The sequence below is a fragment of the Lissotriton helveticus genome, chromosome 2_1, assembly GCF_964261635.1.
Source record: "Lissotriton helveticus chromosome 2_1, aLisHel1.1, whole genome shotgun sequence".
Classification (NCBI taxonomy): Eukaryota; Metazoa; Chordata; class Amphibia; order Caudata; family Salamandridae; genus Lissotriton; species Lissotriton helveticus.
Window position 1 is genome coordinate 1224086047 of NC_136059.1, and position 24254 is coordinate 1224110300.

At 43.8% G+C, this 24254-nt stretch overlaps 1 protein-coding gene across 2 annotated transcripts in view; it reads left to right on the forward strand.

Moving 5' to 3' along the window:
- LOC144818567 (E3 ISG15--protein ligase HERC5-like) overlaps positions 1–24254 on the forward strand; it is a 400809-nt gene that overhangs the window by 154598 nt on the left and 221957 nt on the right. For both annotated transcript variants that reach the window (XM_078676098.1, XM_078676099.1), the window contains exons 10-12: positions 18603–18662; positions 20580–20679; positions 21606–21795. In XM_078676098.1, the coding sequence (XP_078532224.1) occupies positions 18603–18662; positions 20580–20679; positions 21606–21795 (350 nt within the window). The remainder of the gene's footprint in view (positions 1–18602; positions 18663–20579; positions 20680–21605; positions 21796–24254) is intronic.

The following is a 24254-nucleotide window of genomic DNA, read 5'->3' on the forward strand; positions in this document are numbered from 1 at the left end:
CGGTTGCTGAGGATACTGGTGAAATATGCAGAGAGTGACGGGGCAGCTTTACAAATTAAAATATGTGAATTGAATGAGCAGATTACTGGGTTGGGAGAAGCAGACCTGGAGAAAAAATATCGGGATAAGATGACTATGAGGTTAGCAAAAGAAGAGGATATTATTAAAAAACGTAAAACCTTCAAGTTTCAAAGGGACAAACTGGATTACCAGAATGGGCGCATTTTCACTTTTGCCAAAAAGTATGATTCTTTTAAACAAGACAAAGTTACAACCCAGGCACGTCCAGAAACATCTGTTATGAGTGCTAAAGCCCAGTCCTCAACTCCATGTCTGATGTGAGCTCTGTGCCGGGGAGCGAATCAGACAGCGAACAAGCAACTTCAAGCACTCGGTTGGGGTTTATCAAGCTATCACTGGCTCAAGAGGTGGACTGCTTGAGACAGGACCGCAGGCAAACATTAAGACCATGAATCCCCAATCAAAAGCAAGACAGAGAGCCAATATCAAACGTCGGGAGCGCAGGAGCTGCTACAAGATCAGACAGCACAGACAAGCCAATTCCCCCCCCAAAAATGCAAAGGAATTGGAAGCGCAGATAAATGATCCCACCAGTGACTCTCTGTCTATAATAAACTTGACTAAAGTACACTTAAGCCCGAACGAAATAAAAACTCTTTCTCTAGGTTTATCATATTGCCCTCCCAGTAACTTCAATTATGCTCATACACGAATGGATTTGTTTAAATATACCCGCAAACTCAAGCTGAGGAAGTTTCATCCTCTCAACAAAAATAAAATCCGAATTGCACCAGTACACATCATTACACCCGACTCTAGCTCACCCAGTGTTTCGGTGGGCGAATATGAGTTACTTTGTGACCTGCAGGATTTGCATAGAGAGGGTAGCACAGACGGAACAATTTCTGACACCACTGCACTGCCCAGATTAAATGCACCAGGATTAACCAAGTTTAGACCTAATCCACCTTTAATCCTATTCTTATGCATGACAACATTGATGTTTTTAATGATTTGGTGACAACACAAATCAAGGAATTACATACTGTCACCTTAGCAAGCGAGAACAGAAAACGCAAGCAAAATAACATCTATGGAAGTTTGATGCATAAGTTACAGAGTAGCAACAACGTGATAATAAGACAATCTGATAAAGGAGGGAATATTGTCTTTTGGCCAAGTTGTATGTACATGAAGGAGGCTATGCTACATCTGAGTGACCGCCAATGTTATAGGCGTAGTGACTGGCCATTGGTCAAAGCAGCTTGGAACAGTTTCAATTCTAGACTGTTATCTTGGAAAAGTGCAGGTTTAATCAGAGGGGATGAGCTTAAATATTTGAAAACCAACTACCCAGTTATCTCCGTCTTTTATTTGATTCCAAAAGTGCACAAGGACCCTACCAAACCTCCGGGGAGACCAATCCTCTCTGCCAAAAGAAGCACTTTTGAGAATACCTCACAATATATAGACTACTTCCTCCAAGAACACGTCAAGAGTTTACCCTCTTACTTGCAGGACACTGGTGATTTTCTGAGGGAAATTCAAACTATTGAATGGCAGCAAGATTATCTACTAATCACGCTGGATGTAGCTGCACTATACACCAGTATTAATCATCTGGATGGGATATGTGCAGTGGAACATTATTTGTGAACTAAGCCTGCTCATATGTTAAATCATAACAGAATGCTAATTGACATGATCCAGACTTGTCTTAACAACAATTACTTCCTTTTCCAGAGTCAAGTTTTTCAACAGATGAGTGGCGTGGCAATGGGGGCTTGCTTCTCCCCCAGCTATGCTTGTTTGCATATGGGGCTGTGGGAGGAGCAAGTCCTCAGAACAAAGTTCGAACCATATTGTAGCATGGTATCGCTACATAGATGATCTGTTTATCATCTGGAAAGGCTCTGAGTTGACAGCTGGGAACTTTATTGTAGGGATCAATATGAACAAATTAAATCTCAAGTTCACTGGTCAAATGAGCAGGGCCTCAGTGAATTTCCTTGATGTGGAAGTTTACATTGAGGACAATAAACTGGAGACAAGATTGCATCTCAAGGGTACAGTGGGGACTACTGTCCTGCATGCCACTAGCCACCACCCGGATCATCTGATCCCCAGCATCCCCTATGGGGAGATGCTGCGAATTAGACGCATCTGTAGTACAGATTATGAGTGCAGGCAGGCTCAAGTGAGAAGCAAGGCCAGATTTTTGGCCAGGGGTTATTCTGCTACTGTGTTAGATAGAGCCATGATTAGAGCCAATTTGACTTCTCAAACACCAACACTGGGCGGAGGTACGATTATTCCATCGTCCTCTGAGAGGCCACTATTGGACCAACCTAGGCTCATCACCACCTACAGCAGACAACACAAACAATTGCGCAATATCATTCGTAGAAACTGGTCAATTGTTCAGGGTGATCCTGTAATTGGTGGCACTCTATCTAAAACCCCGGCTATCACAATCAGTAGGGCACGCTCTATGAGCGATATGCTCGTGAAAAGCAGCCCGGAGGTTTTCACCAACAGTTCTTGGTTGCAATCCACCAATGGATTCATTAAATGTGCATCCTGCAAAGAGTGTAAACTGGGCAAGAATAAGACCTCATACATCACGCCCTTTAGTGATGTACCAGTGCCCATAGCTAAAAAACTGATGTGTAAATCTGAATATACGGTGTATGTGCTGGAGTGTATGTGTGGCCTGCAATATGTTGGGAATACCAAGTTGCAGGTTCACAAACGTATACTCCAGCACATGCGGGCAATTTGCAACCAGGATGAGGCGTACCAGGTTGCGAGACACTTCAAATCAGCTCATGGGAGTAGTCTGGAGTCTCTAAACTACTTTGCAATAGACATGGTCCCACAATTGCGCAGGGGGGAAGACCGTGAGGCTCTATTGAGGACACTTGAAACACGTTACATCCTGGAGCTTGATTCTAAGACACCCAATGGATTAAACTCCAGTGAGGAGTTGTATACTTTTTTTTTTTGCAGAGTTTTATATAGCGCGAACTTGAACCGAACCGAATCAGTTATCAGAGCGCTTTACATAGCACCAGTTACGTTACATGAGGACACACTACTTGCCTTTGAACAGCATTAGTTTAAGGGTTGAAACTCAAGAGACATATATTAATACTGTGTTTAATGAGTTGCAAGCCCAAAATCAATCGTGTATCATTCTGTGTCCTGCTGTACGCTAGAGAAATTGTATATTTCACATTTAGATTTGTTCATTATATTTTTCATATTGTTTTACACAAGGTAGGGTCTATTTGACCTAGACACATGAAGAGTTTCTCGTTTCCTTTTTGTAGATATTTATGCATATTATCTTAAACCACAATTTTAAGGCAGTTTGGACGATGTATAGTCACCATACTACAAATTGCCCACTTGGGCTTTATTATAGTAGTAGGGCTTTTTCATTCACAGGTGTAGACATCTAACCTGTGGGTGAACGCGGATATATACAATCTTATTGCTGGGGGGCAGTCAGGATTGGTGGTGAGGGACCTTACCAGTATCCATGCCACAGCCGTTTTGACAAGTTAGGCGGTGCTGATACTTTGCCAACTCATGGCATTAAATCAGCTGTTAGAGGCACCTTGTTTGCAGTATTTTGCACAAATTCAGCATACTTTGCACAGGCAAATATGCACATATGCACATTTTACACAATTATGTATATTGCTGTATATTTATTTATTTATTTGCGTGATGTTGCACATAGCTGCTATGGTTTGCACTCTATTGCTGCTGCTATCAATTTAATAATTATGAATAGTTTGTGGAATCGGTTTGAATTTATCAGCATATTGATTCAATAGTATATTTTATGGAACTACTACTTGTCTAAACGGTAGGCTGTTTTCTATGTCCATAGGCCTTGTGGTCAGATGATCTGCACTAGCACTTTAAATGGTGTGGCTCGCCAACGTAACGTTATGTGATCAAGGCCTCATCGGGCCCGAAACGCGTCATGGGATTGCACATAAAATAAAGACTGCAAATGACCTGTTTGGCTCCGTTTTCTATATATATTACCTACTGGCGGTCGCCAGTAGGTAGTTATAGTTAGGACCAAGTTTCAATAGGAAGAGCATTTTCTGTTTTGCTTAAAACTTTGGCGTCGTTTGATGAATCTTCATGAAAATTCCAAAACCAATTCTTTCATTATATCAGCTCCTATTTTGAAAGTTTGGGGGTGATTCATCAAGGGGGGGCTGAGAAAAAAGGGGGGTTGTTAAACATGATTTCTCCATGCAATTTCCATAGGAAACTTTAGAAAAGGCTAGAGGTCGAACGGGTGAACTGAATTACCCCAAATTTGGCAGGGAGAAGGATCTTGGTCTAGAAATCACGCTTTTCCTTATTTGGTGTAAATCCGTTCAGTAATTTTGGAGAAATATTGAAATTTACAGATATTGATAGTTGGAAATTCTGTCATCTGTTTGGCTGGGGCGTTATGAGCACAAGCTTGCTGCTTATTGGTTGCGAGCGCTGCGAGCGGTTGCAACTAGGAAGTGTTGGCTGCCATTTTGTTATTTCGTTGAAACAAGTAAGGGGAAAAAGGGCGAAAAGAGTAGGAAAGAGGAGGATAGGAGCAGTGTAACCTCTGTGGGGGAGTGCGAAGCGAAGTAGTCACTCCTACCTGTCTGAAAGTGAGGTGTTGCTCAGAGTGACATGGTGCTGGGATGAGATGCTTCTACATTCGGGTATGAAACCGAGAGCCTAAACCGTGAGCTCATTGCTGTAAAGTGATGTGCTCTGGTGTTTGTAGCATACGTGTGCAAGTAGTGTTAGTAGGCTTTTATACCATACAGGGAGTGGGAAGCGAACTACTGACCGCTACCGTGCGTTTATACTATACCGGAAGTGAAGTAGTCACGCCTACCGGTGTGAAGACTCGGAGATCAAACCGAGCTGATTGCTGTAAAGTGATGGGCTCTTGGCGCTGTAGCATACTGGCCAGTGTAGTATAACTGTGTAAGTAGTGTTAGTATGCGTTTATGCTATACAGAGAGTGGGAAGCAAACTACTCACCCCTACTGGTTTGAAGACTCGGGGATTAAACCATGAGCCTAAACCGTGAGCTCATTGCTGTAAAGTGATGTGCTCTGGGCGCTGTAGCATAGCAGTGGAAGTAGTGTTAGTTTGCGTTTATACAATACAGGGAGTGGGAAGCGAACTACTCACCCCTACCGGTCTCAAGACTCGTGGATGAAACCGTGAGCTCATTGCTGTAAAGTCATGTGCTCTGTGTAGTATTCTAATGTAAGTCATAATAAAATGTTAGTATGCAATGCTAGTAGCATGTAAGTATGTAATGTTAGAATGTAAGGCTGTCATGAGGGGAACCTTGGGGAGTTTGTACACGGTGCTGGAGAAGACGGTTGCCTTGCTGTCTGCTCCTGTTGCTGGCTGTTTAAGCTGTCTTGTTTTCCTGCAATAAATCTACTTATCGGATCCACTTCTGTCTGCCTCTTCACTACATAAATTTGGCGACAAGTAGGAGAAGGTAAAAAGAAGTCCGCTCTCACCAATAATTTGAGCTTGCTTGCGTTGTGCTGAAGACCGGTTTTCTTCGTGAAGCTGTTTTTACTCATCCCAGGGTCGTCGGCTCATTGAACTATGTCATCAGACCTCTGGTAGGATTTATATTTTCAGATTTTGGGCTTTCTCTGCCTCTTCAGTACACTCTGGTCACTGTACTACACGTGTGCAAGTAGTGTTAGTATGCTTTTATACTAATTCTGTAGTTATGCAGAAACCAATGCATCAGCATCATGGTCCTAGGGAGTGCCACCTCCCAGGCGCAGCTCATACAATGTCCCGGGGTGTGCATCTGCGGGACATTTATGTTTTCTATTACAGGGCAGGTGCCTCGCTTCTACCTTGTGATAGCAAATCCTTGTTTGCCTCATTGAAGTGAGAGGAGGAAAACCAGGTATCGCTTTAATAGCGGATCCAGATGGTAAAAATGGAGAATAAAAAATGAAGTGGGGTCTCACCTGTTCATTTAAATGAGCCCCTTGGTGGGTAATGTTACGGGGCCAATCCTATTATTATAATGCGGGGTCCCTGCAGCACTAGGGACCTTAATCTCACATGTAAATTAGGCGCGGTGTGGCACCGAGATGTTTCGCAGCCTAGGGGATCACCACGACCCCAGGTATTGTTTACTAATTGTTCGGGGGGGCTTTGAGGCCAACTCAAGTCCAGGGATCGCCACCCTCTGGGGCTTTACTTAAATATGCAGGGTGGGCCTCGCCAGTGGATGAAGCCTCAGTGGCCCTAGGGAGTGCCTTATTGGTTCTGTAATCACACGGGCCATACTCATGGTGTTATAAAGTGATACACTCATAGAACCCTTGCAGTTGTTGAAGTACTCCGGTTTCATTTGTGTAATAGTCTGTTGGTTTATATTTGGTAGGTGCACCGCAAAATTACAAATGTTTTTCCTCATAACCTCCTATAAACAGCTGATTTTCACAATAAACTACATACAAGTGTTTTCAGAAAAAGAAGACCCATTCACTCACCTATTTATTGGTTAAAAAAAATAACCTTTATTAAGACAACACCAATAAATGGAAACGCAACTTTATTCGAACAAATAACAGTATAACATGAAATAAGTGGGTGGGACTCCTCCGGAAGCAGCGTACAAAACCTGCAAGACAAAAAAGAAACATAAGTATGTGTGCCATGTCCAAGAGAAAAAGAAAGGTAGTCCGAATGAAAGGAAGATAGTGAGAATGGGACAGAGAAGGAGTGGGTGGAAGGGAGAAGGGGAGGGAGAGTCAAAAGAACAGAGGGAGGAGGAGACAGAGCGTCGGCCTACTGCACTGAGCCCTCACTGTTTACCTCCCGTCACCCGTGTGTCTAGGACACTGGGGTCCACGAGAAAGAGTGCGGCCCAGCAAGTACTTAAAATGAAACAGATATGAATGAGGGCAGAGATTACATTATTATCTACAGCAACATCGCTTGCCTGCACCTGTGCACTCGGGCTGCTGCACCCCAGCCTCTTCCCTCGCACTGTTCTCAATTGCAGCTCCTGCGCACTGAGGCTTCACTGCTCACCTGCCACCACCAGTGTGTCCAACGACGTGCCGTTGCAAGCTCCAACTCCGGGTGCCTCTGTCAGGGTGGCACAGCAGGTCGCCAGTCTGGGACGGTGTCTTGATACCACGATGGAAGGCGTCAGAATGCCCAGGGCATCATCACGGGGTGAGCACTCGCTCCGCCCATTTTGGCGCAGGCAACTGAGTGTCTGAAAAGGGAGAAATAATGTAATGCTGGAAACGTCTTGAGGTAAATTAAGGTTTATTTCAAGCTTAATAGGGAACACCAGTTGACTGCATCCTTCCTTCTTGAGGTACGATCTACCAACTGTTAGTGGTAATCGTGGTCCACAGAGAAGTTGGAGTGCACGAGAATAGACAAGTTTAAATAATAAAATGTTATGCCAACGTTTACATACAAAGGAACAGAGTGCATGCTAGAAGCATAATGTGCTTGTGTAATGCAGTGGCGCAAGCCTATGTGCATGTACACTTAGTAATTAGCTCACTACAGTGTTCCAAAAGCCAAAGCCACGTGCCTGTAGGGCGGCGGTGCCTGCTGGTTCAGGCCTACAGTACGGTCTAGCAGGTCCTTAACATGAGATAGAGATGTGACTGAATGAGGTCAGAGATCACATCATTACGCACGCCAACATCGCTTGTTTGCACCTGCGCAACGAGGCTGATGCACCCCACCCCTCCCACCGCACCTCGCTTAACACATGTCTGTAGGGCAGCGCTGCCCGCTGGCTCAGGCCTACAGTACGGTCTAGCAGGTCCTTAAAATGAGACAGAGATGTGACTGATTGAGGTCAGAGATCACATCATTACGCATGGCAACATCGCTTGTTTGCACCTGCACACCCAGGCTGATTCACTCCACCCCTCCCGCAGCACCATGCTCAATTGCAGCCCCTGTGCACCCAGGCCCCACTGCTCACCTGCTGTCATTGTGTGTCCAAACACGACGGGCAGCAGTGTTCACAATTCATATGCAGTGTTGATTGCAGGATGGTGTACACCTCATGGATCCCTTTCCAAACACGACGAGCAGTAGGGTTTCCAATTCATATCCAGTGTTGATTGCCAGGATGGTGTACACCTCATGGATCTCTTTTTTTTATTGCGCAATGTGATATGGGAGGTGGATGCGGCCATATCACCTGAGGCAGTGTGGAAGAACTGGGACATGTGGCGGCATCTTTATCCTATTTATACGTACGCAAAGTAGACTGGGCTTGCGTACGCTAGGCCACCGTAGGGTTGTGAATAATTATTCCGGGGACCTGGGTGTTGTTCAGTTCCTGCCTGGCCAGGAAGTGAATTATGTGTGTTTCTGTTGCAGTTTTGATGTCGCAGAATGTGCAATTTAGATTAATGTAACATGTACCGGGAGGGCAGCGAACTATCGCTAATGAGATGCTGTTCTAAAACATTGAATGGACAACATCACATGTCGTTGTCAAGGTTGTGGATATGTGCAGACACGCATGTCAATGGTGTGCGGTATTATTGAAAGTGCTGCTATCGCAAAGCGCACATATATGAATGTGCTTGGATGGAGGGAGGATCAGCAGTGAGGCTACGTCATTCATAGGGATAACGCTCATTACAGTCAAGCAATGCATGTCAAACGTGAATATGAAAGTCTCACATATGACACACTACTATACTGGTAAAGCGCGACAACAGAGCATACTGCAACACAAATCTACACAGTACTCTTTACTGTTTGTCACATGTGATCTAGGATGTGCACTCTGCCCGTGGATGATGATACCCCTTCGAGCCACCAATACCCAGGCCAAAAGGCAGCACAATAATGTGCAAACACACACACACACCAGGGGCATCGTGTAACACAAATGTGTTTTTTGATGTAACGTTTCTGATGCATTGCCATAACACGTGGAAGGCTAATGTACAGACCATGAATATTGATCAAGATGATCGTTGCATGTTGTGTGTAGTATAAGATATGTGTACACAAGAAAAACACTTTTCAAAAAAGCTCTCTAAGCAGAAGGGGTGTGTCTCATCAAACGCTGTAGAGATAATGACTAAAATGGGCGGGGTCCTCCAACTGTTACAATGAGAAATGTTATGAACTAATCAAATGCTTTTTTTAAGGTCACACGGCAATCCTGCATCTAGTGCGCAAGGAGGCCGCACCCGACGCGATTTTGAGAAAATATATTTTTCATAATATAAGTTTATTACAGTTAAAAATATATAAATGTTTAAAATATTTTAGATTATCGCTTGCTCTCATTTACACTTTCAAATTATTTAGATATAGTTTTGAGACATAAAAAAATGAGGCAATGGCGTACCCGGTATGACACCATACGTCTATGATGTAACACAGGGCCTGGTAGCGTGCACTCATCACATACGCAATGCGCAGCGGGCGCGACCCCATACGTACATAACGTAATGCGTGGCTTGGTACTGCGTACCCGTCGGATACCAAAGTAGCAGCTGGCGCGACCTCATACGTATGTGATGTTACGTGGGACGCGGTACCACGAACGCGTCGGATACGAAATGCGCATCATTTAGGAGTTTAGCAATATTGCGAATAGGATTCGCGTGGTGATAAAGCTTGGTACACTACCGGTATGGAACTGCAGTTTTCTCCCAAAAAAAGATATACATATTTTTAGGGATAGATATAACACATTACATAATTTTTAAAGTTAAAAATAAAGGATAATAGAGTTCCAAAATATTTTTAAAAAAATAGAAAAGATATAGGTTTTATAAATATTCAAATATGAAATTAACATTTGAAAAACCTTTGAAATTCACTGAAAAAACGATAGGTTTTACAGACGTTATAGTTAGGAATTAGCATTTAAAAAACTTTTGAAATTCACTAAAAAAACATAGGTTTCAGGGATGTTATAGTTAGTTGGACATTTGACTCAAAGAAAACCAGAGAAATTTGCCTGTTATAGTTAGTTGATCTAACTATAACTTGCTCGCCCGCAATGTACTGCTGATGATGTCACATATTACATCACTCATGACATGGTCAGTGACATCACTGATGACATCACTGATGACATCTCAAATGACATCACTGATGACATCATCCAACGTATGTGTGTTTCTGTAAAGTTTAAATATTTTTCATATATATCTATGCCAGGGTGTATTGAAGAATGAATGCATTTACAAGTGCCTGAAGGGATTATTTAGTAGGTGCGTGACTGACTGTATAAGTCAGTGATTGAACGTGTCTTACTGAATGCATGGGTTAGTGGCTAAACTGTGTGAAAGTCTGTATTAGTCTCTCAGTTGGTGTCGCCGATCATTAATTGGTTAGAAAGAATTTTTTAGAATCAGACTGCGATCCTGTTATTGTTTTTCTCCTGCTGTTATAGATACAAATGATATGTTTTCTGTCATTTTCTTTTTCTTTTCTCTCCTTTTTCATTTTTTCGTATGCATTATTGTATGATCTGATTTGAAATTTATAAAGGAAGATGTACCTACTGTATAATTAATTGTTTACATAAAAAAATATAAATAAAAATAAAAAATAACAAGAAGCAGATTTTTTAATCTGATTTTTTTATAAATTCAAATAGTCAAACATCACTCTAATAGTTTATGTCTTGTGTTCCCCTCTGAGAGAACTACATCTTCAGAAGCATATGAATATTTCCTCATCCACATAGGTATAGCAGCTAAACAAAGCCATGTCAGTCTGTCACATACAAATGATGACCGGTTCACAGGCGTTTTATTGCCATCTAACTCAGCTCAACATCTCACTGAACTTCAAAGCAGCTTCTGAGTCATGCATTGCTTTTCAATAGGACAAGATTATAATTACAACTGAAACATCCATTGTGGAGTATTGTATCTACTCCGAGATTAACCAATTGTTTTTAGGTTCGTGTGGGCACCCATACACCGTAAACTTAGCTAGGAAGCAACAGAGCAGTGAACAAAAGTATAAAGATCCCAGTTGTGTACTTCAGGGGTGTTACAATGAGATATTTCAATAGGTAAATTGCTGTTGTAGTGGGTGTGTCATTTGCAAGGCCTCGTAGGTTCAGAACAGAGAAAATTATTTGTTATTTGTTTTTAATGTTAACTACTGAATACACTTCACACATCAGCAGTTCACCTCATGTTTCTTGATCGGAACTGAAGGAAATAACCTGTGGAACCAGACTTCAAGGCATCCATCTCTTGGATATCATATTATCACTACTGCCAAGGAATTTTCTCTCAAAAGGCCTTCATCATGCAAGTTTTATTTGCTCTCTAGAGATATTTCCCCCAATGAGCCTCTCTAAGGTAGCCACAACGGTACTATTCAGTGAGTCTTCTGCAAGTGCTGCTCTCTGATATCAGCAGTATAACAGATGCGGAATCAAACAAATGGCCTGTTAGCTAATTTTTATTCTTGTCTAGCGGGCTTCGTCACTTTCTCATTTTACTTCTTCCAAGCTGCTTGTCTCATTGGTTATGCAGGAAGGTATCTGTGTATAAGAGTATGTTATGTGTATTTGTAAAGCACAATATCACCTGCGAGGGTGTCCTGGTGATAAGCAGGTGTGTGTGTGCCTAGCCTGTCTATGCTAGGTTGGTTATTTAAATAGACAGGTCTTCAGCTTCTTACAGGATTTAAGAAGAGAGGAGGAGACTCTGATTTTGAGTAGGAAGCTATTCCACGCTTTAGGAGCAATGAAAGAGAACGCCCGTCCTCGTAATCTGGTTCTATGTATATGTGAAAGTATGAGTTCTGCGAGCAAAGATTTCTGGGTGGTTGGTGGAATTAGTTACAACTCTACAGGTAGGTGGGGCCTGAGTTATGTAGTGCCTTGAATGTGTGTGCGAGGAGTTTGTGTATCTGGATCCAGTGGAGCTCAGTGAGGTGAGGTATGGTGCGATGTGATGTGAGTTCTATGGGGGAGGTTGAATGTGAGTCTGGCCGCCGAGTTCAGGGTGATTTGTAGTTATCTTATGTTATGTTTGGATATGTTAGAGACTATGTTATGGTGTGGGTATTTGTAAAGCACAGTATCACCCATGAAGGTATCCTGGTGCTCAGTAGGTGTGTATGTGCCTAGCCCTACCTATGGTAGGTTGGTTAATTGAAAAACTAGGTCTTCAGCTTCTTGCAGAATTCAAGAAGAGAGGAGGAGGCTATGATGTGGAGAGGGAGGTTGTTTCACACTTTAGGAACAATGTAAGAGAACACTTGGTCTCCTGATCTGGCTCTTTGTATGCATGGGATAGTTGTGAGTAGGAGTCCTGCAGAGCGGAGGTTTCTGGATAGGTAGGGAAAGGAGATGCTACTTTTCAGGTAGTTGGGGACTGAGTTGTGGAGTGCCTTGAATGTGTGTGACGAGTTTGAATTGAGCGTGTTTGTGTATTGTAAGCCAGTGTAGTTCCCTGATGTGTGGTGTTCTGTGAGTTCTGTGTGGGAGGATGAGTTTGCTGCTGAGTTCTGGATAGTCTGTGGTCTTCTAGTGAGTTGCTTAGCGATGCCGGCGCAGAGGGTGTTTCCATAGTCCAAAGTGTATGGCAGTTTTTCTTGTGTTTCTCAAGAGCCATTTGAAGATCTTCCACAACATCTTGAGGGTATGGAAGCAGGATGTAGTAACAGTGTTGACTTGTGCAGTCAGTTTGTTGTCAATGATTATTCGGGGGTTCCTGACTCGGGTTCTGGGTGTGGTTCTGAGTTCGGTCTGCCACTAGTGGGAGTCCCATTGTGAGGTGTTCTTCCAAAGATCACTAGTACTGTCTTGTTCATGTTGAGCTTGTGACAGTTGGCTTTCATCCAGTTAGTGACTTCAGTCATGCGGGCGGTGAAAATATTTCTTCTGTTGGGACTTGCTAGAGAGGGAGATAATGAGTTGTGTGTCGGCGGCATAGGATGCTGATGTGTGCATGGATGACATTGGCCAGAGGGATCACATAGGCGTTGTCTGCGGTGTCTTGACTTGGTCTCCATTTAAGCTCTAGTTGCTTGCATTGGCGTTTCGCCAGCATGTGTTCTTCTGAGTGCCAGCTGGCTTGTGGTCGGGCTCTTGCCTTTGTATTGCACCTGAGGGAGCCAAGGTGTCGGCGCATGCAGTGATCCAGCTTTTGAGGTTTTTAGCAAGTTGCTGGTGTGCTTGGGCCGATGCGTGAGGAGGGTGGAAGCCCACTCCTCTTCTGAGATTCTTTTCCAGCTCAGCCTGGCGGTTTCTGTAGTCTTCTAGTGAATTCCTTGGTGATCCCTGCGTGGAGGGTGGTCCCTTAGTCCAATGTGCTGGTGACTACGGTGTGAGTGACGGTTTGTCTAGTGTTGATTAGGAGCTATTCGAAGAACTTCCTCAGCATCATTAAAGTGAAGAAGTAGGATGCAATGACAGTGTTGACTTGTGGGGTCATGGCCAGTTTGCTGTAGAGGTTCTTGATACGATTGCCGTGGTTTGTCTGACCACCAGTTGGAGTTTCAAGGTGAGGTGTTCTTGCCGAAGATCACTACTTTTGTCTTGTCGGTGTTAAGATCAAGGCAGTTGACTTTCATTCATTTAGCAACTTCAGTCATGCAGGCTTGTTTCTTGTGTTGGGGATTTTATTTGAGAGGGAGAGTATGAGTTACATGTTGTCGGTGTAGGAGAAGATGTTGATGTGTGCATAGATGATGTTGGGCAGAGAGATCATAGATATATTAAAGATAGCGGGGCTGAGCGATGAACCTTGAGGCACTCCACAGACAAGTTTGGGGGCTTCCGAGGAGTAAGGTGCTGAGCTGACATATTGTGTTCTATCCAGTAAACAGGAGCAGATCCAGTAGACTGCGGGTCCTTTGAAGCCAATCTTGTGCAGACTCCAGATGAGGATGGGTGTGAGACTGTGTCAAATGCTGCAGAGAGGTTCAGATGAATGAGCACTGCCATGTCTCCTCTGTCAAGGATCATATGGATGTCTGTGGTGGTGATGAGTGTAGTTTCCATACGGTTGTTGGGCCTGAGTCCAGACTGCATAGCATTGAGATGCTGATGGGTGCTGAAGTGGTTGGTGAGACGTTGGTTGATTAGTTTCTCTAAGACCTTTAACGGGTGTGGCACAAGGGAGATGGACTCTATGGTAGGAGAGTAAGGAAAGTAAGGAAATATTAATTTGTTGTCTAGGATTTCCTGTACTATTTGTGGCGAACTCTTTCCAGTTCAGTAAACCAGCCTCTCCACTTGCTGCTGCTGTCCTGCTATAATTCCCCTGATGTGCGGGTGTAAAGATATTGATGGTGAGTCTTGTAGTCCACTCAGGTAGGAAGCAAGTGCCAGAGGGCACAATAGGAAATGCATATCCAATACATTACTTACTATATAATTGCACCGCTATCGTCAGACAGCATGGGCTCAGCATAGTATCCTACGCCGATGACACCCAGCTCATCCTCTCTCTCATGGAGAACCCCAAAGACACCAGATGCAGCTTTCAAGAAGGAATGAAAGACGTCGCAGCCTGGATGAGCGACAGCTGCCTAAAGCTGAACTCGGAGAAGACCGAGGTCCTCGTACTCAGACCCTCCCCCACTGCGTGGGACAACTCCTGGAGGCCCCCTGCCCTCGGAAACCCACCCACCTTGACGGACCACGCCTGGAACCTCAGCATCATTCTGGACTCTTCCCTCACCTTGACCCGCCAGATCAACGCCGTCGCTTTACCAGCTTCAACACCCTCTGCATCCTCCGCAAGACCTTCAAGTTGATCCCCCGAATACAGAAAGACCGTCACCCACACACTCATAACCAGCAGACTGAACTAGGGGCTAACGCCCTCTACGCCGGAATCAACAAAACCCTGTTACACAACCTCCAAACCACCCAGAACACCGCAGCCAGACTTGTCCTCGGAACCCCACGACATGAACACGTGACTCAGCACCTACGAGACCTCCACTGGCTCCCCATAGAAAAGAGAGTAACCTTCAAGCTACTAACCCATGCCTACAAATCCCTCCACAACCTCAGACCCAAATACCTCCACAAAAGAGTTTCCTTCCACGTACCCAAAAGGAACCTTCGCTCCGGCGACCTTGCCCTGGCAGAAACCAAACGCATCCGCAGAACCAGAGCAGGTGGAAGAGCCTTCTCCTATCTTGCAGCAGCAAAGACCTGGCATGAGCTCCCAGTCAACATCAGACACTCCACCACTCTGCACACCTTCAGGAAGAGCCTCAAGACCTGGCTCTTCGCCTGATCCGGAGCTGCACCGAGACCCTCAATGGTGAGTAGCTCGCTTTATAAACTCCTGATTGACAGTACCAGGAACTGACGTGCTCTGTTCCTATCTGTCGCTAGCAGTGATATGATATAAATGATATAAAGGCTTTTGTAGCGCGCTCTATTACTAAAAATAGTATCCTGGCGCGAGAAGGTGAGAGCGAAGCATAGGGTTCATGAAAGGACAGAGGGGAGGCAGTTTACAGAGTGATGTTAAATAGGTGGGTTTTCAGTCCTTTCTTAAAAGCCATGATGGTAGGAGCGGTCTTGATGTGGAGGGGGAGAGCATTCCAGGCCTTCGCGGCTTTAACCACGATGGATTGGCCGCCTAATCTACAGTACTTAAATTTAGGCACGGTCAGTTGGCACTGATTGGCAGACCGGAGGGATCGGTTAGGAACATAAAGGGTGAACCTTTTCCTCAAGTAGACAGGGCCAATTTGATGGACAGCGCGATAGGAGAGGACAAGAGTTTTAAACATGATCCTATGGGCAACAGGGAGCCAATGGAGGCTGCGAAGTAGGAGGCGCACACTGGAACTCTTGGGTATATTGAACAGGAGTCTTACGGCGGCATTTTGTATGACCTGAAGACGATGGATCAGATAGGCCGGTAGCCCGCAAAACAGGCCATTCGCGTAATCTAACCGGGAGAGTATTAGAGCGCGTGTAACAGTCTCTTTAGCCTCTCGAGGGAGGAGGGGAAAGAACCTGCGTAGGGTTTTCAAGGTAGAGAAACAGACCCCTGTAAGTTTTTTTATGTAGTCCTCAAATTTGAGGTCCTTTCCAAACCAGACTCCTAGATTTTTCGCTGGGCCGCCAATAGATTTTGGATAGGGCAAATCAGTGGGCCAAAGAAGGTCGGTAAAATTGTCAGGGAAGGAACCATAAAACAGAACCTCGGACTTGCCTTCGTTGCATTTTAACTGGGCAAGTGCTAGCCATCGGAAAACTGATGATAGGAAAAGTTGGGCCGCCGACGTATCCAAATTGTCCTTAGGCCAGGTAAACAGAAGTTGGGTATCGTCGGCGTAGGCTATAATTTTTGCCCCAAGCTGTTCTGCTAGGTAAATTAAAGGGGTAAGATAAAAGCAAAGGGCTCAAAGTGGAGCCCTGAGGGACCCCAGTATCGAGCTTCTTTGGGGAGGAAGCGAAGGGAGGCATCCAAACTTGTTGAGTCCTATTATCTAAAAAAGACGTCAGCCAGTCAAGTGCAGGGCCGGTGATGCCAATAGTGGCTAATCCGGTAAGAAGGAGGGAGTGGGGTACCGTGTCGAAGGCGGCAGAGAGGTCTAATAAAATCAGAGCCGCTCTCCCACCTCCGTCCAAACACTCCCGGATAGCCTCAGATATTTCAACTAGGGCTGTTTCAGTGCTGTAGGCAGCCCTGAATCCTGACTGTGCTGGGTGTAGTGCCTGAGAGGTTTCGACAAAATTGTCCAGCTGTTTAAAAGCGATCTTCTCGCAAACTTTGGCAAGAGCTGGCAATAAAGATATAGGCCAATAGTTGGAGGGAACGACAGAATCCAGCCCGGTTTTTTTCAAAAGTGGAAGCAATTTTGCTTGCTTCCAACAAGTCGGGACGGTTGCAGTGAGAAAAGAAAGGTTAATGATCTGAGTGACCTAATTTCCAACTGTTTCCGCTAGTCCCCCGAGGACTCTAGCAGGGCAGGGGTCAGAGGGGGACCCCGATTTCAAGGCCGCAAGGACAGCAATGATGTCAGACCTGGAGAACAGAGCAAAGTTAGTAAACTGTTCTGCAGGTTCCGGCATCGTAGAGGGGGGAAATACAGGGGGGAGGGAAAGTTGTTACAGACAGCGAGCAGGTCATCCTGAATTTTGGTGATTTTATCAACAAAAAACAGAGAAAGCTCTTCACACCATTGCTCAGATGAGGGCAACAAAGGTTGTGCGGCACATGGTGAAACAAAGCTTTTTACAATTGAAAAAATGTCCTTGCTATTGTTATTAGCTTTATTAATTCGTCCTGAATAATAACAGCTCTTGGCAGATCTGATGGCCGCATAATAATTTTTTTGCGCCACCCGAAGATCCTTCTTTGCCTCAGGTAGGTATGCTTTTCTCCATACCCGTTCAAGTTTCTTGCAGCCTGATTTAAGTTCACGAAGAGTGTGTGAAAACCAGGGTTTGGAGGGGGTAGTACGTAATCTACGCACCCCGCCTTTTTTAATAGCGGCAGCGGTCCCGTGTTCAACCCATGTATTAAAAAAACTAACTGCCACCTCAATTTCTGGGGGCAGTAATGGACGGGTTGCAGCGAGGCAATCTGGCAAGATATCTAGATTGATCTTCTGTGCGTGAGTGACTGGGGGACCGCTCTTCACGGCAATAGCTAGAGACCAGGAAAACCTAATCAGCTTATGGTCCGACCAAGTCACTGACTCGGGACAGGCCATGAGAATATCGAAGTTGGAGCAGACCAAATCAAGGACGTGTCCTCCCGTGTGAGTGGGTGCCGCAACCCACTGTTTGAGCTGAGCCATGGATAGAACTTCGTTTAGGCGAATGGCCTCCGGAGAGTCCAGGCTATCCACATGGATGTTAAAATCCCCCAGGAGGAGATACCTTGAGTATCTTAGTACCCGTGGGATTATGACCTCTTCCTGTGCCCCCACAAAATTCCCAAAGTGTCCCGGAGGCCGGTACACCAGAGTACCACCTACGGTCAGGTGAGAATTAAATGCTAGGGAGAAGTGGAGCACCTCGGCGTCAGTGGAAGCGGAGGGCAAAGATAACATAGGTGTCTACAGATGTGACACTAAAATTGCACCAAAAATATATTTTTCCTGACTGCAGTCTTCAATCAGTGCAGTACTCCGCATCTTTGGTCTAAAGGTTGGCAAAGCAACCTATTCAGTCACACAAACCATGAAGAAGAGAAGCCCACTTCACTCCTACAGCCTGCAGTGGTATGAAGGTTTCACCGCCATGCAGTGTGCGTTAAAGAAAGCCATTGTATTATGGAAAGGAATTTATACATATGTTGCCACTGGATTTCCGATGTCTAGAATGGGCTGTAGAGTTATCTTGCATGTATCAAAGCACCCGCTGTCCATCATCTAATGTGTTCTATTTGCTGTCTGGATAAAACTTCATTGACTAACATTTTGATAGGTAGTGATATTTTAATGTGTGTTTCATCCCTTGGCTCAGGGGCTTCTCAGTACCCGGCGAAGAGAAAATATATTTCCACTTTTAAATTGTATCTCAAATTGTATTTTTTATTTATTCCTAGGGAAATAAAACAAATCTTTTCATCCGTGGCAAGCATCAATGGAAGTTTCTTGAAACAGAGGTAAGTAAGAAACCCTGATCATGGCAGAATTCTTGTACTCACAATATGTACCACAAAATATACTTTGAGTTAAACCATCTCTGCAGATCCAGCACCAACAATTGTCCATTTCTTCAAAGCAACTTCGAAAGCTCTAGCACTTGTTTCTCACTATCCCTTCTGAAACCACCGTATTATAAACTATAGCCACCCCAATAGTTCATACAGAAAGACCTTTTTGTCCAAAAGAATTTTCATGAATGCACTTCTTGAATATGCTCGGGTTTGACCTACAAGCATTTACATTTCTAGTATTATAAATAATATAGAATTTTTTTTAAATGAAAGCTAATTCATTGAGTCCTCCTACACCGGGGGAATCTCCTGAAAATTAGACATTTTCTGGAAATGTAGCAAGACTTCTTACACTTAAGTTGAAGGCTGCGTTTTTTATAAGGGTCTTTACCCTAGTTGACACACACCTAAAGAGAACCTCACACACATAAGTGTGTTGCGTCATTAGTGGGAAGAATTTTAAAACATTCTCATGAAGGCCAAATCAGCAATGAACTGGATAACAAGCCATTCACAATTTAACCATTCTAGGACACGGATGGCAAATAGTTACATGTCCAAGAGTCTTAATTTCCCTCTGTGAAAAGATGTTGTCTATGCAGAATGTTGAAGAAAGGAAGTGTTGTGAAAATAATGACCAGTGGTTGAATTATAATGAATGAATTACTGTCCACTCTTTTTCCCTATGTGCATTATTTCTACCCTTTTGGCGTCAGTGGCAAGATGAGGAAGACCTGAGCTGCAAAAGTATCTGTTGATCAGAGTTGAATTAAAGTAGCCTCATGCACAGGCTAACCTCCTCTTTCCTCCTTTTTCATCTCAGAGGGGTGTTTGTGAAAACTCAGAGATACTGCTTATAGTTGCTAAACACCTGGTGTGGCGCAGTTGACCAAAAAACAATGGAATGCCTTGTAATGCCTTTGACTGAAGATTTTGCCAACATGACACCCATCACATTTTGGTGGCTCCCTTGAGGCTCATTGCTTCCTGGGCTTGTCCTCCAGATTTCTCCTATGTGACATAAGCATCTCTTTTCTTCATACATTTGCATGTCTCCCACAAAAGATAGCAAAGCAAATCTATGTAGATGTGCTCAAAGCACGAGTACAGGGATCAACTGCTGAAAGTCACCAAGGGCTCTTGTTTGCGCTGAAGAACTGAAGAATTGCTTCTTGGCAACAGGTGATGGCAAAAAGAGAAGTTCCCAAAGATTCTTGGTCTCAGCTACTGTAGGTGCTCATGATACACAGGCTTGAGGGACCTCCACCCAATCCAATGACTTTGGCAAGGCATCAACCCAATCCTCCAGCGCAATCATCCTTAAAACTTTAGTCAGTGCCTTTAATGCCCTGAAAGGTAGCAACATTTCGGTGGTCCTGATAGCAGAGAAGATAAGATACACAGAAGGTGTGTACACCATCTCTTACCTGCAGGATTCAGGTTGTACCAAGGAAGACAGGAACGGGTCCTGTGTCAAGTGAAGGCTTTGGTCAACCGCACATTACGTAATGTGGACCTTATTGCTGTTTTCTCTACTTGCAGTCTTTTGCCATTCCTTGGGGATCTTCTAATATTTCTTGCCTTTCTCTTTTAAGATTATCTGTATGCTCGCATGTCTAGTATATATTCGAATCCAGTTTGAAGTGCCTGGTCCCTTGACAAAACCTAAATCAATTGTGACATTAGATTTCAGGATTTGATTAGTGTGTAAATGACACAGTTGCTTGATCATTGATTGCTTATGTGGCCTCTGGGGATTCACAGACTAATATTATTGAATGATGATGGTCAGTAGTTTTATTTATTGTTGTATGAAGGTCATTTCAAAGCTTTTCTCATACTGGTGTCCTTTCTTTTCGGTAGAAAGAAACATTGTAAAACTTCGGATATATCGTGGATTGACCTCAATGCCGCCTCCGACTTTTTTGACATGATTGCAAATCGTGAACAGGTTGTACAGCAGGTATTGCAAATACTTAAAGAAATTGTGTAGCCTAGCAACTATGGCCCGGTTTTCAAATCTTTTTCAGTAGCGTGTAACACGAGTAGCCCATGGAAAGGTTTGCTGAATATGGACCTGTGAGGTCACATTCAGCAGCTTGTTGCAAATTATTTCAAAAGTCGACACATATGAATCAGTTTTGTAAACTGTGCCCACTCCCCGGACATGCGTGGTGATATGGGTCTGTGGGCTGCGCTTACCCAATGTTGAGTGAAATTCTAAGCGGATTGGCAACTTTGATCCGCTAATATTGTAATTTTGCTTTGTGCCACGAGGACATTGTGGGTAGTGGGAGGTACACGCCTTAACTAAGAAATCTGATACGTTATTAAAGGCTGTCATGCTGTAAGCTAATTATGATATGGTAGAAGAGATAGTTTGACATGTCCTATGTTAAATGTAAACACTTGAATAAAGAAATTTTAAAAAAAAGAGGTGACTGGCATTGTAAGTAAAGTTTTGGGCCCTAACATATGGTATTGACGTTTTGATGAACAGTGAGAAATCTTTCCTTAGCAGCAGCTATTACCAGATGATATAGTTTGGGCTCTTCTACACACAGATGAGGATGTGTCCTCCCTTCAGATAAGACTCCTGCTACATTTCAGAGCCCAAATGGAATGCTGAACAAGGCAGAAGAGCTAGAAAGGAAAATTAAACAATATAGGTGTAGCTGGAGTAATGATGAATTTCCCATTTTGGAATAACGAATAAATGAAATATTGCTCATTACTCAAGCTAGACTTCTGATATCCAGAATGTAAATTGAATTACCTATAGGCTCCTAAAAATTAGGGACTCTTAAATTTGATTTTGTGTAAGTATCTTTCAGTTTTTCAAAATGATTGTGCAAATAATAATATATCTTCCTCTCATATTTGTTTCAGATTAGTTCCTGCTTGAAGAACAACATTATCGCTGAGCTCTCACAGCTTCCTGCTCATCGTGATGCTCTGGCTATATTCCTCCTCCTTCCAGAATGTTCTTTGATGCATGGGTCCCAGGAGTTTCCGCCTCTTGTTGCTGCATTTGCAACGGCTGTTAATAATCTGAAACCAACATCTCTGAAAATTCTAGGTAAGTTGATTAGGAAATGTGTAGTTCTGTTTAAGGGCATCAACAGTCACTGTGATAAAATTATTGATTCTTGCTCCAGATTCCTATCTGACATCCACTTGCAGACTTTTATCCTGTTATTTTGTGGTGGGCTTGGAAAAGCATTTTATTTACATGAATAAAGTTTTCGTACATCTAATATATACAGAGTGAGGATAACCCATGATAATGTTAACTTGAAACCCACAATGCCCTACATTGTTGGTGTATCTTCACATTGTTTTTCCCAACATCGGGTTCACAAGCACTCGCACTATCATACCAAAGAAGTAAAAACCTGAATACGCAGGGCCTGATTCACAAACTGCACCTTGTAGAACGTTTTACAGAACTACAAAATGTACTCCAAATTGCAATTCACAAACTACATGTAGAGTTTTATGCCCCTGCATTACCTATTTGTATGTATACGGAGTTCCTCGTCACGACTGCAGACTCTCCGCATACGTAAATACACTTTTTAACACCAAATTTGGGAGAGACATTAAAGAGTGGGTGGAAAAAGGCACAGTTTTACAACAAAAGGAGATAGGATTAGGGTGGAGTTAGAGAGGTTTAGAGAGGTACATCACCCACCCGCACAAGACTAAGCCAATAGCTTTACACAGGGGATGGAAACAAGTAACTTACACTTTTATACTAAATGTACACTCAGAGTTTGTGAATACCAAAACACAGTAAACCTATTCCAGAGTTTACTCAAACATGTGAGTTCATTTTGTGAATCAGGCCGAGAGTGACCAAACTTACAGTACTTGTATATGGTTGGGTGCCTTTTAGTCTTAGTTCTGGGACCAGTATCCATGTCTGCTAAGTGCATTTTCAATGTTTTATGAATCCTAGAATTCCAGATCCATAGCGCTTCATAAGACATTTAAAATCCACAACTAGAAAACATTTTGGATTAATTGTTATAAAGCCAAAGTAGTGCAGTCAGGGAAAACCTGAGAACAGACAAAAAAGTGGATATACTTCTGGTTCACAACAGTATGTAACCAGGATAGAGAAGGGAGTGACGGAGCTGAAATATGATGTGCAGAGATTGCAAATTAAAAAAAATTGTATTTGACAAAGCCACCAGGTTGAGAAAGGTGAGCATTTGGTGGAGTGATGAAGAAATGCCAGGGGCATAACTATCAATAGTGTATCTGAAATAGGGCCACCTGTGATCAAAATTGTCCAATGGCATTATCACCTAAGCAACGTGGGGCATGCAATTGCCTCAAAGGCTTTATGAGTGCCAATTGGCAGCTGGACTTTTAAGTTATGTAACCGCAAGCTTAACTTGTATATCAAGGCAGGAAGTTGCAGTCAATTAAACACAACCTCCTGCTGGCAGGGTTGAAATAGAGAGAGTTCACTGTCCCTCAGGCCTGAAAGTGAACAGATACAGGTGGATTCCAAAAGGGTAGGGGCAGTTGGGATAGTGATGGCCAAAATGTGATAGCAGCAGGTCACTCAACACCAAGACACAGGAGATATTATTAAACTTCTTCAGCCATTCTGAGGTGCAACAACTCATGGTTCCCTGGCAGTTCAGTTAGTTGAGTCAAAATCTAGGCAGATTTTCAGTGGGCTGGACCCTTTGGAGGCCATTGGGTGTCAGCTCCTCTCTATGATAAGCAACAGCTCCTCTTGTTCTTGGCAGTCACAGCCTCAGAGGCTCTCCAGGAGCCCAAGACTTATTCTGATTCTCAAAAAGCCAACATTTCCTTGTCTGGCAAATGATCATTTTGACGAGTTGATGGCTTGGGAGGCAATGCTAATGCTATTTTATCAAAGCGATACAAAAGGGGATGATGGACGGAGCGTTTGTACAAATCAAACACTCACCCCCAGTCAACTGATCTGGGTTTAATCCATCACCATTCTTTAGTTCACTCAGCCACCCCAGTTCAGACATGGCTATATGCAAATCAGTCTGACCCTGTGCCTCCTGGGAACAGTCCAGCCCGAACTGCCAAGCCATGTCTTCCCTGGACCGGAAACAAGCATCCTGGGACCGGTTTCGGATTCATAATCCTCATCAGCCAGGCTATCTTGAATCCAGTGGCCAAGTGAACAAGGGACTCACGTCTGAGCATACCCTGCCACACTTAGGGCGAACAAAGCGATACAAAAGGGGATGATGGACGGAGCGTTTGTACAAATCAAACACTCACCCCCAGTCAACTGATCTGGGTTTAATCCATCACCATTCTTTAGTTCACTCAGCCACCCCAGTTCAGACATGGCTATATGCAAATCAGTCTGACCCTGTGCCTCCTGGGAACAGTCCAGCCCGAACTGCCAAGCCATGTCTTCCCTGGACCGGAAACAAGCATCCTGGGACCGGTTTCGGATTCATATTCCTCATCAGCCAGGCTATCTTGAATCCAGTGGCCAAGTGAACAAGGAACTCACGTCTGAGCATACCCTGC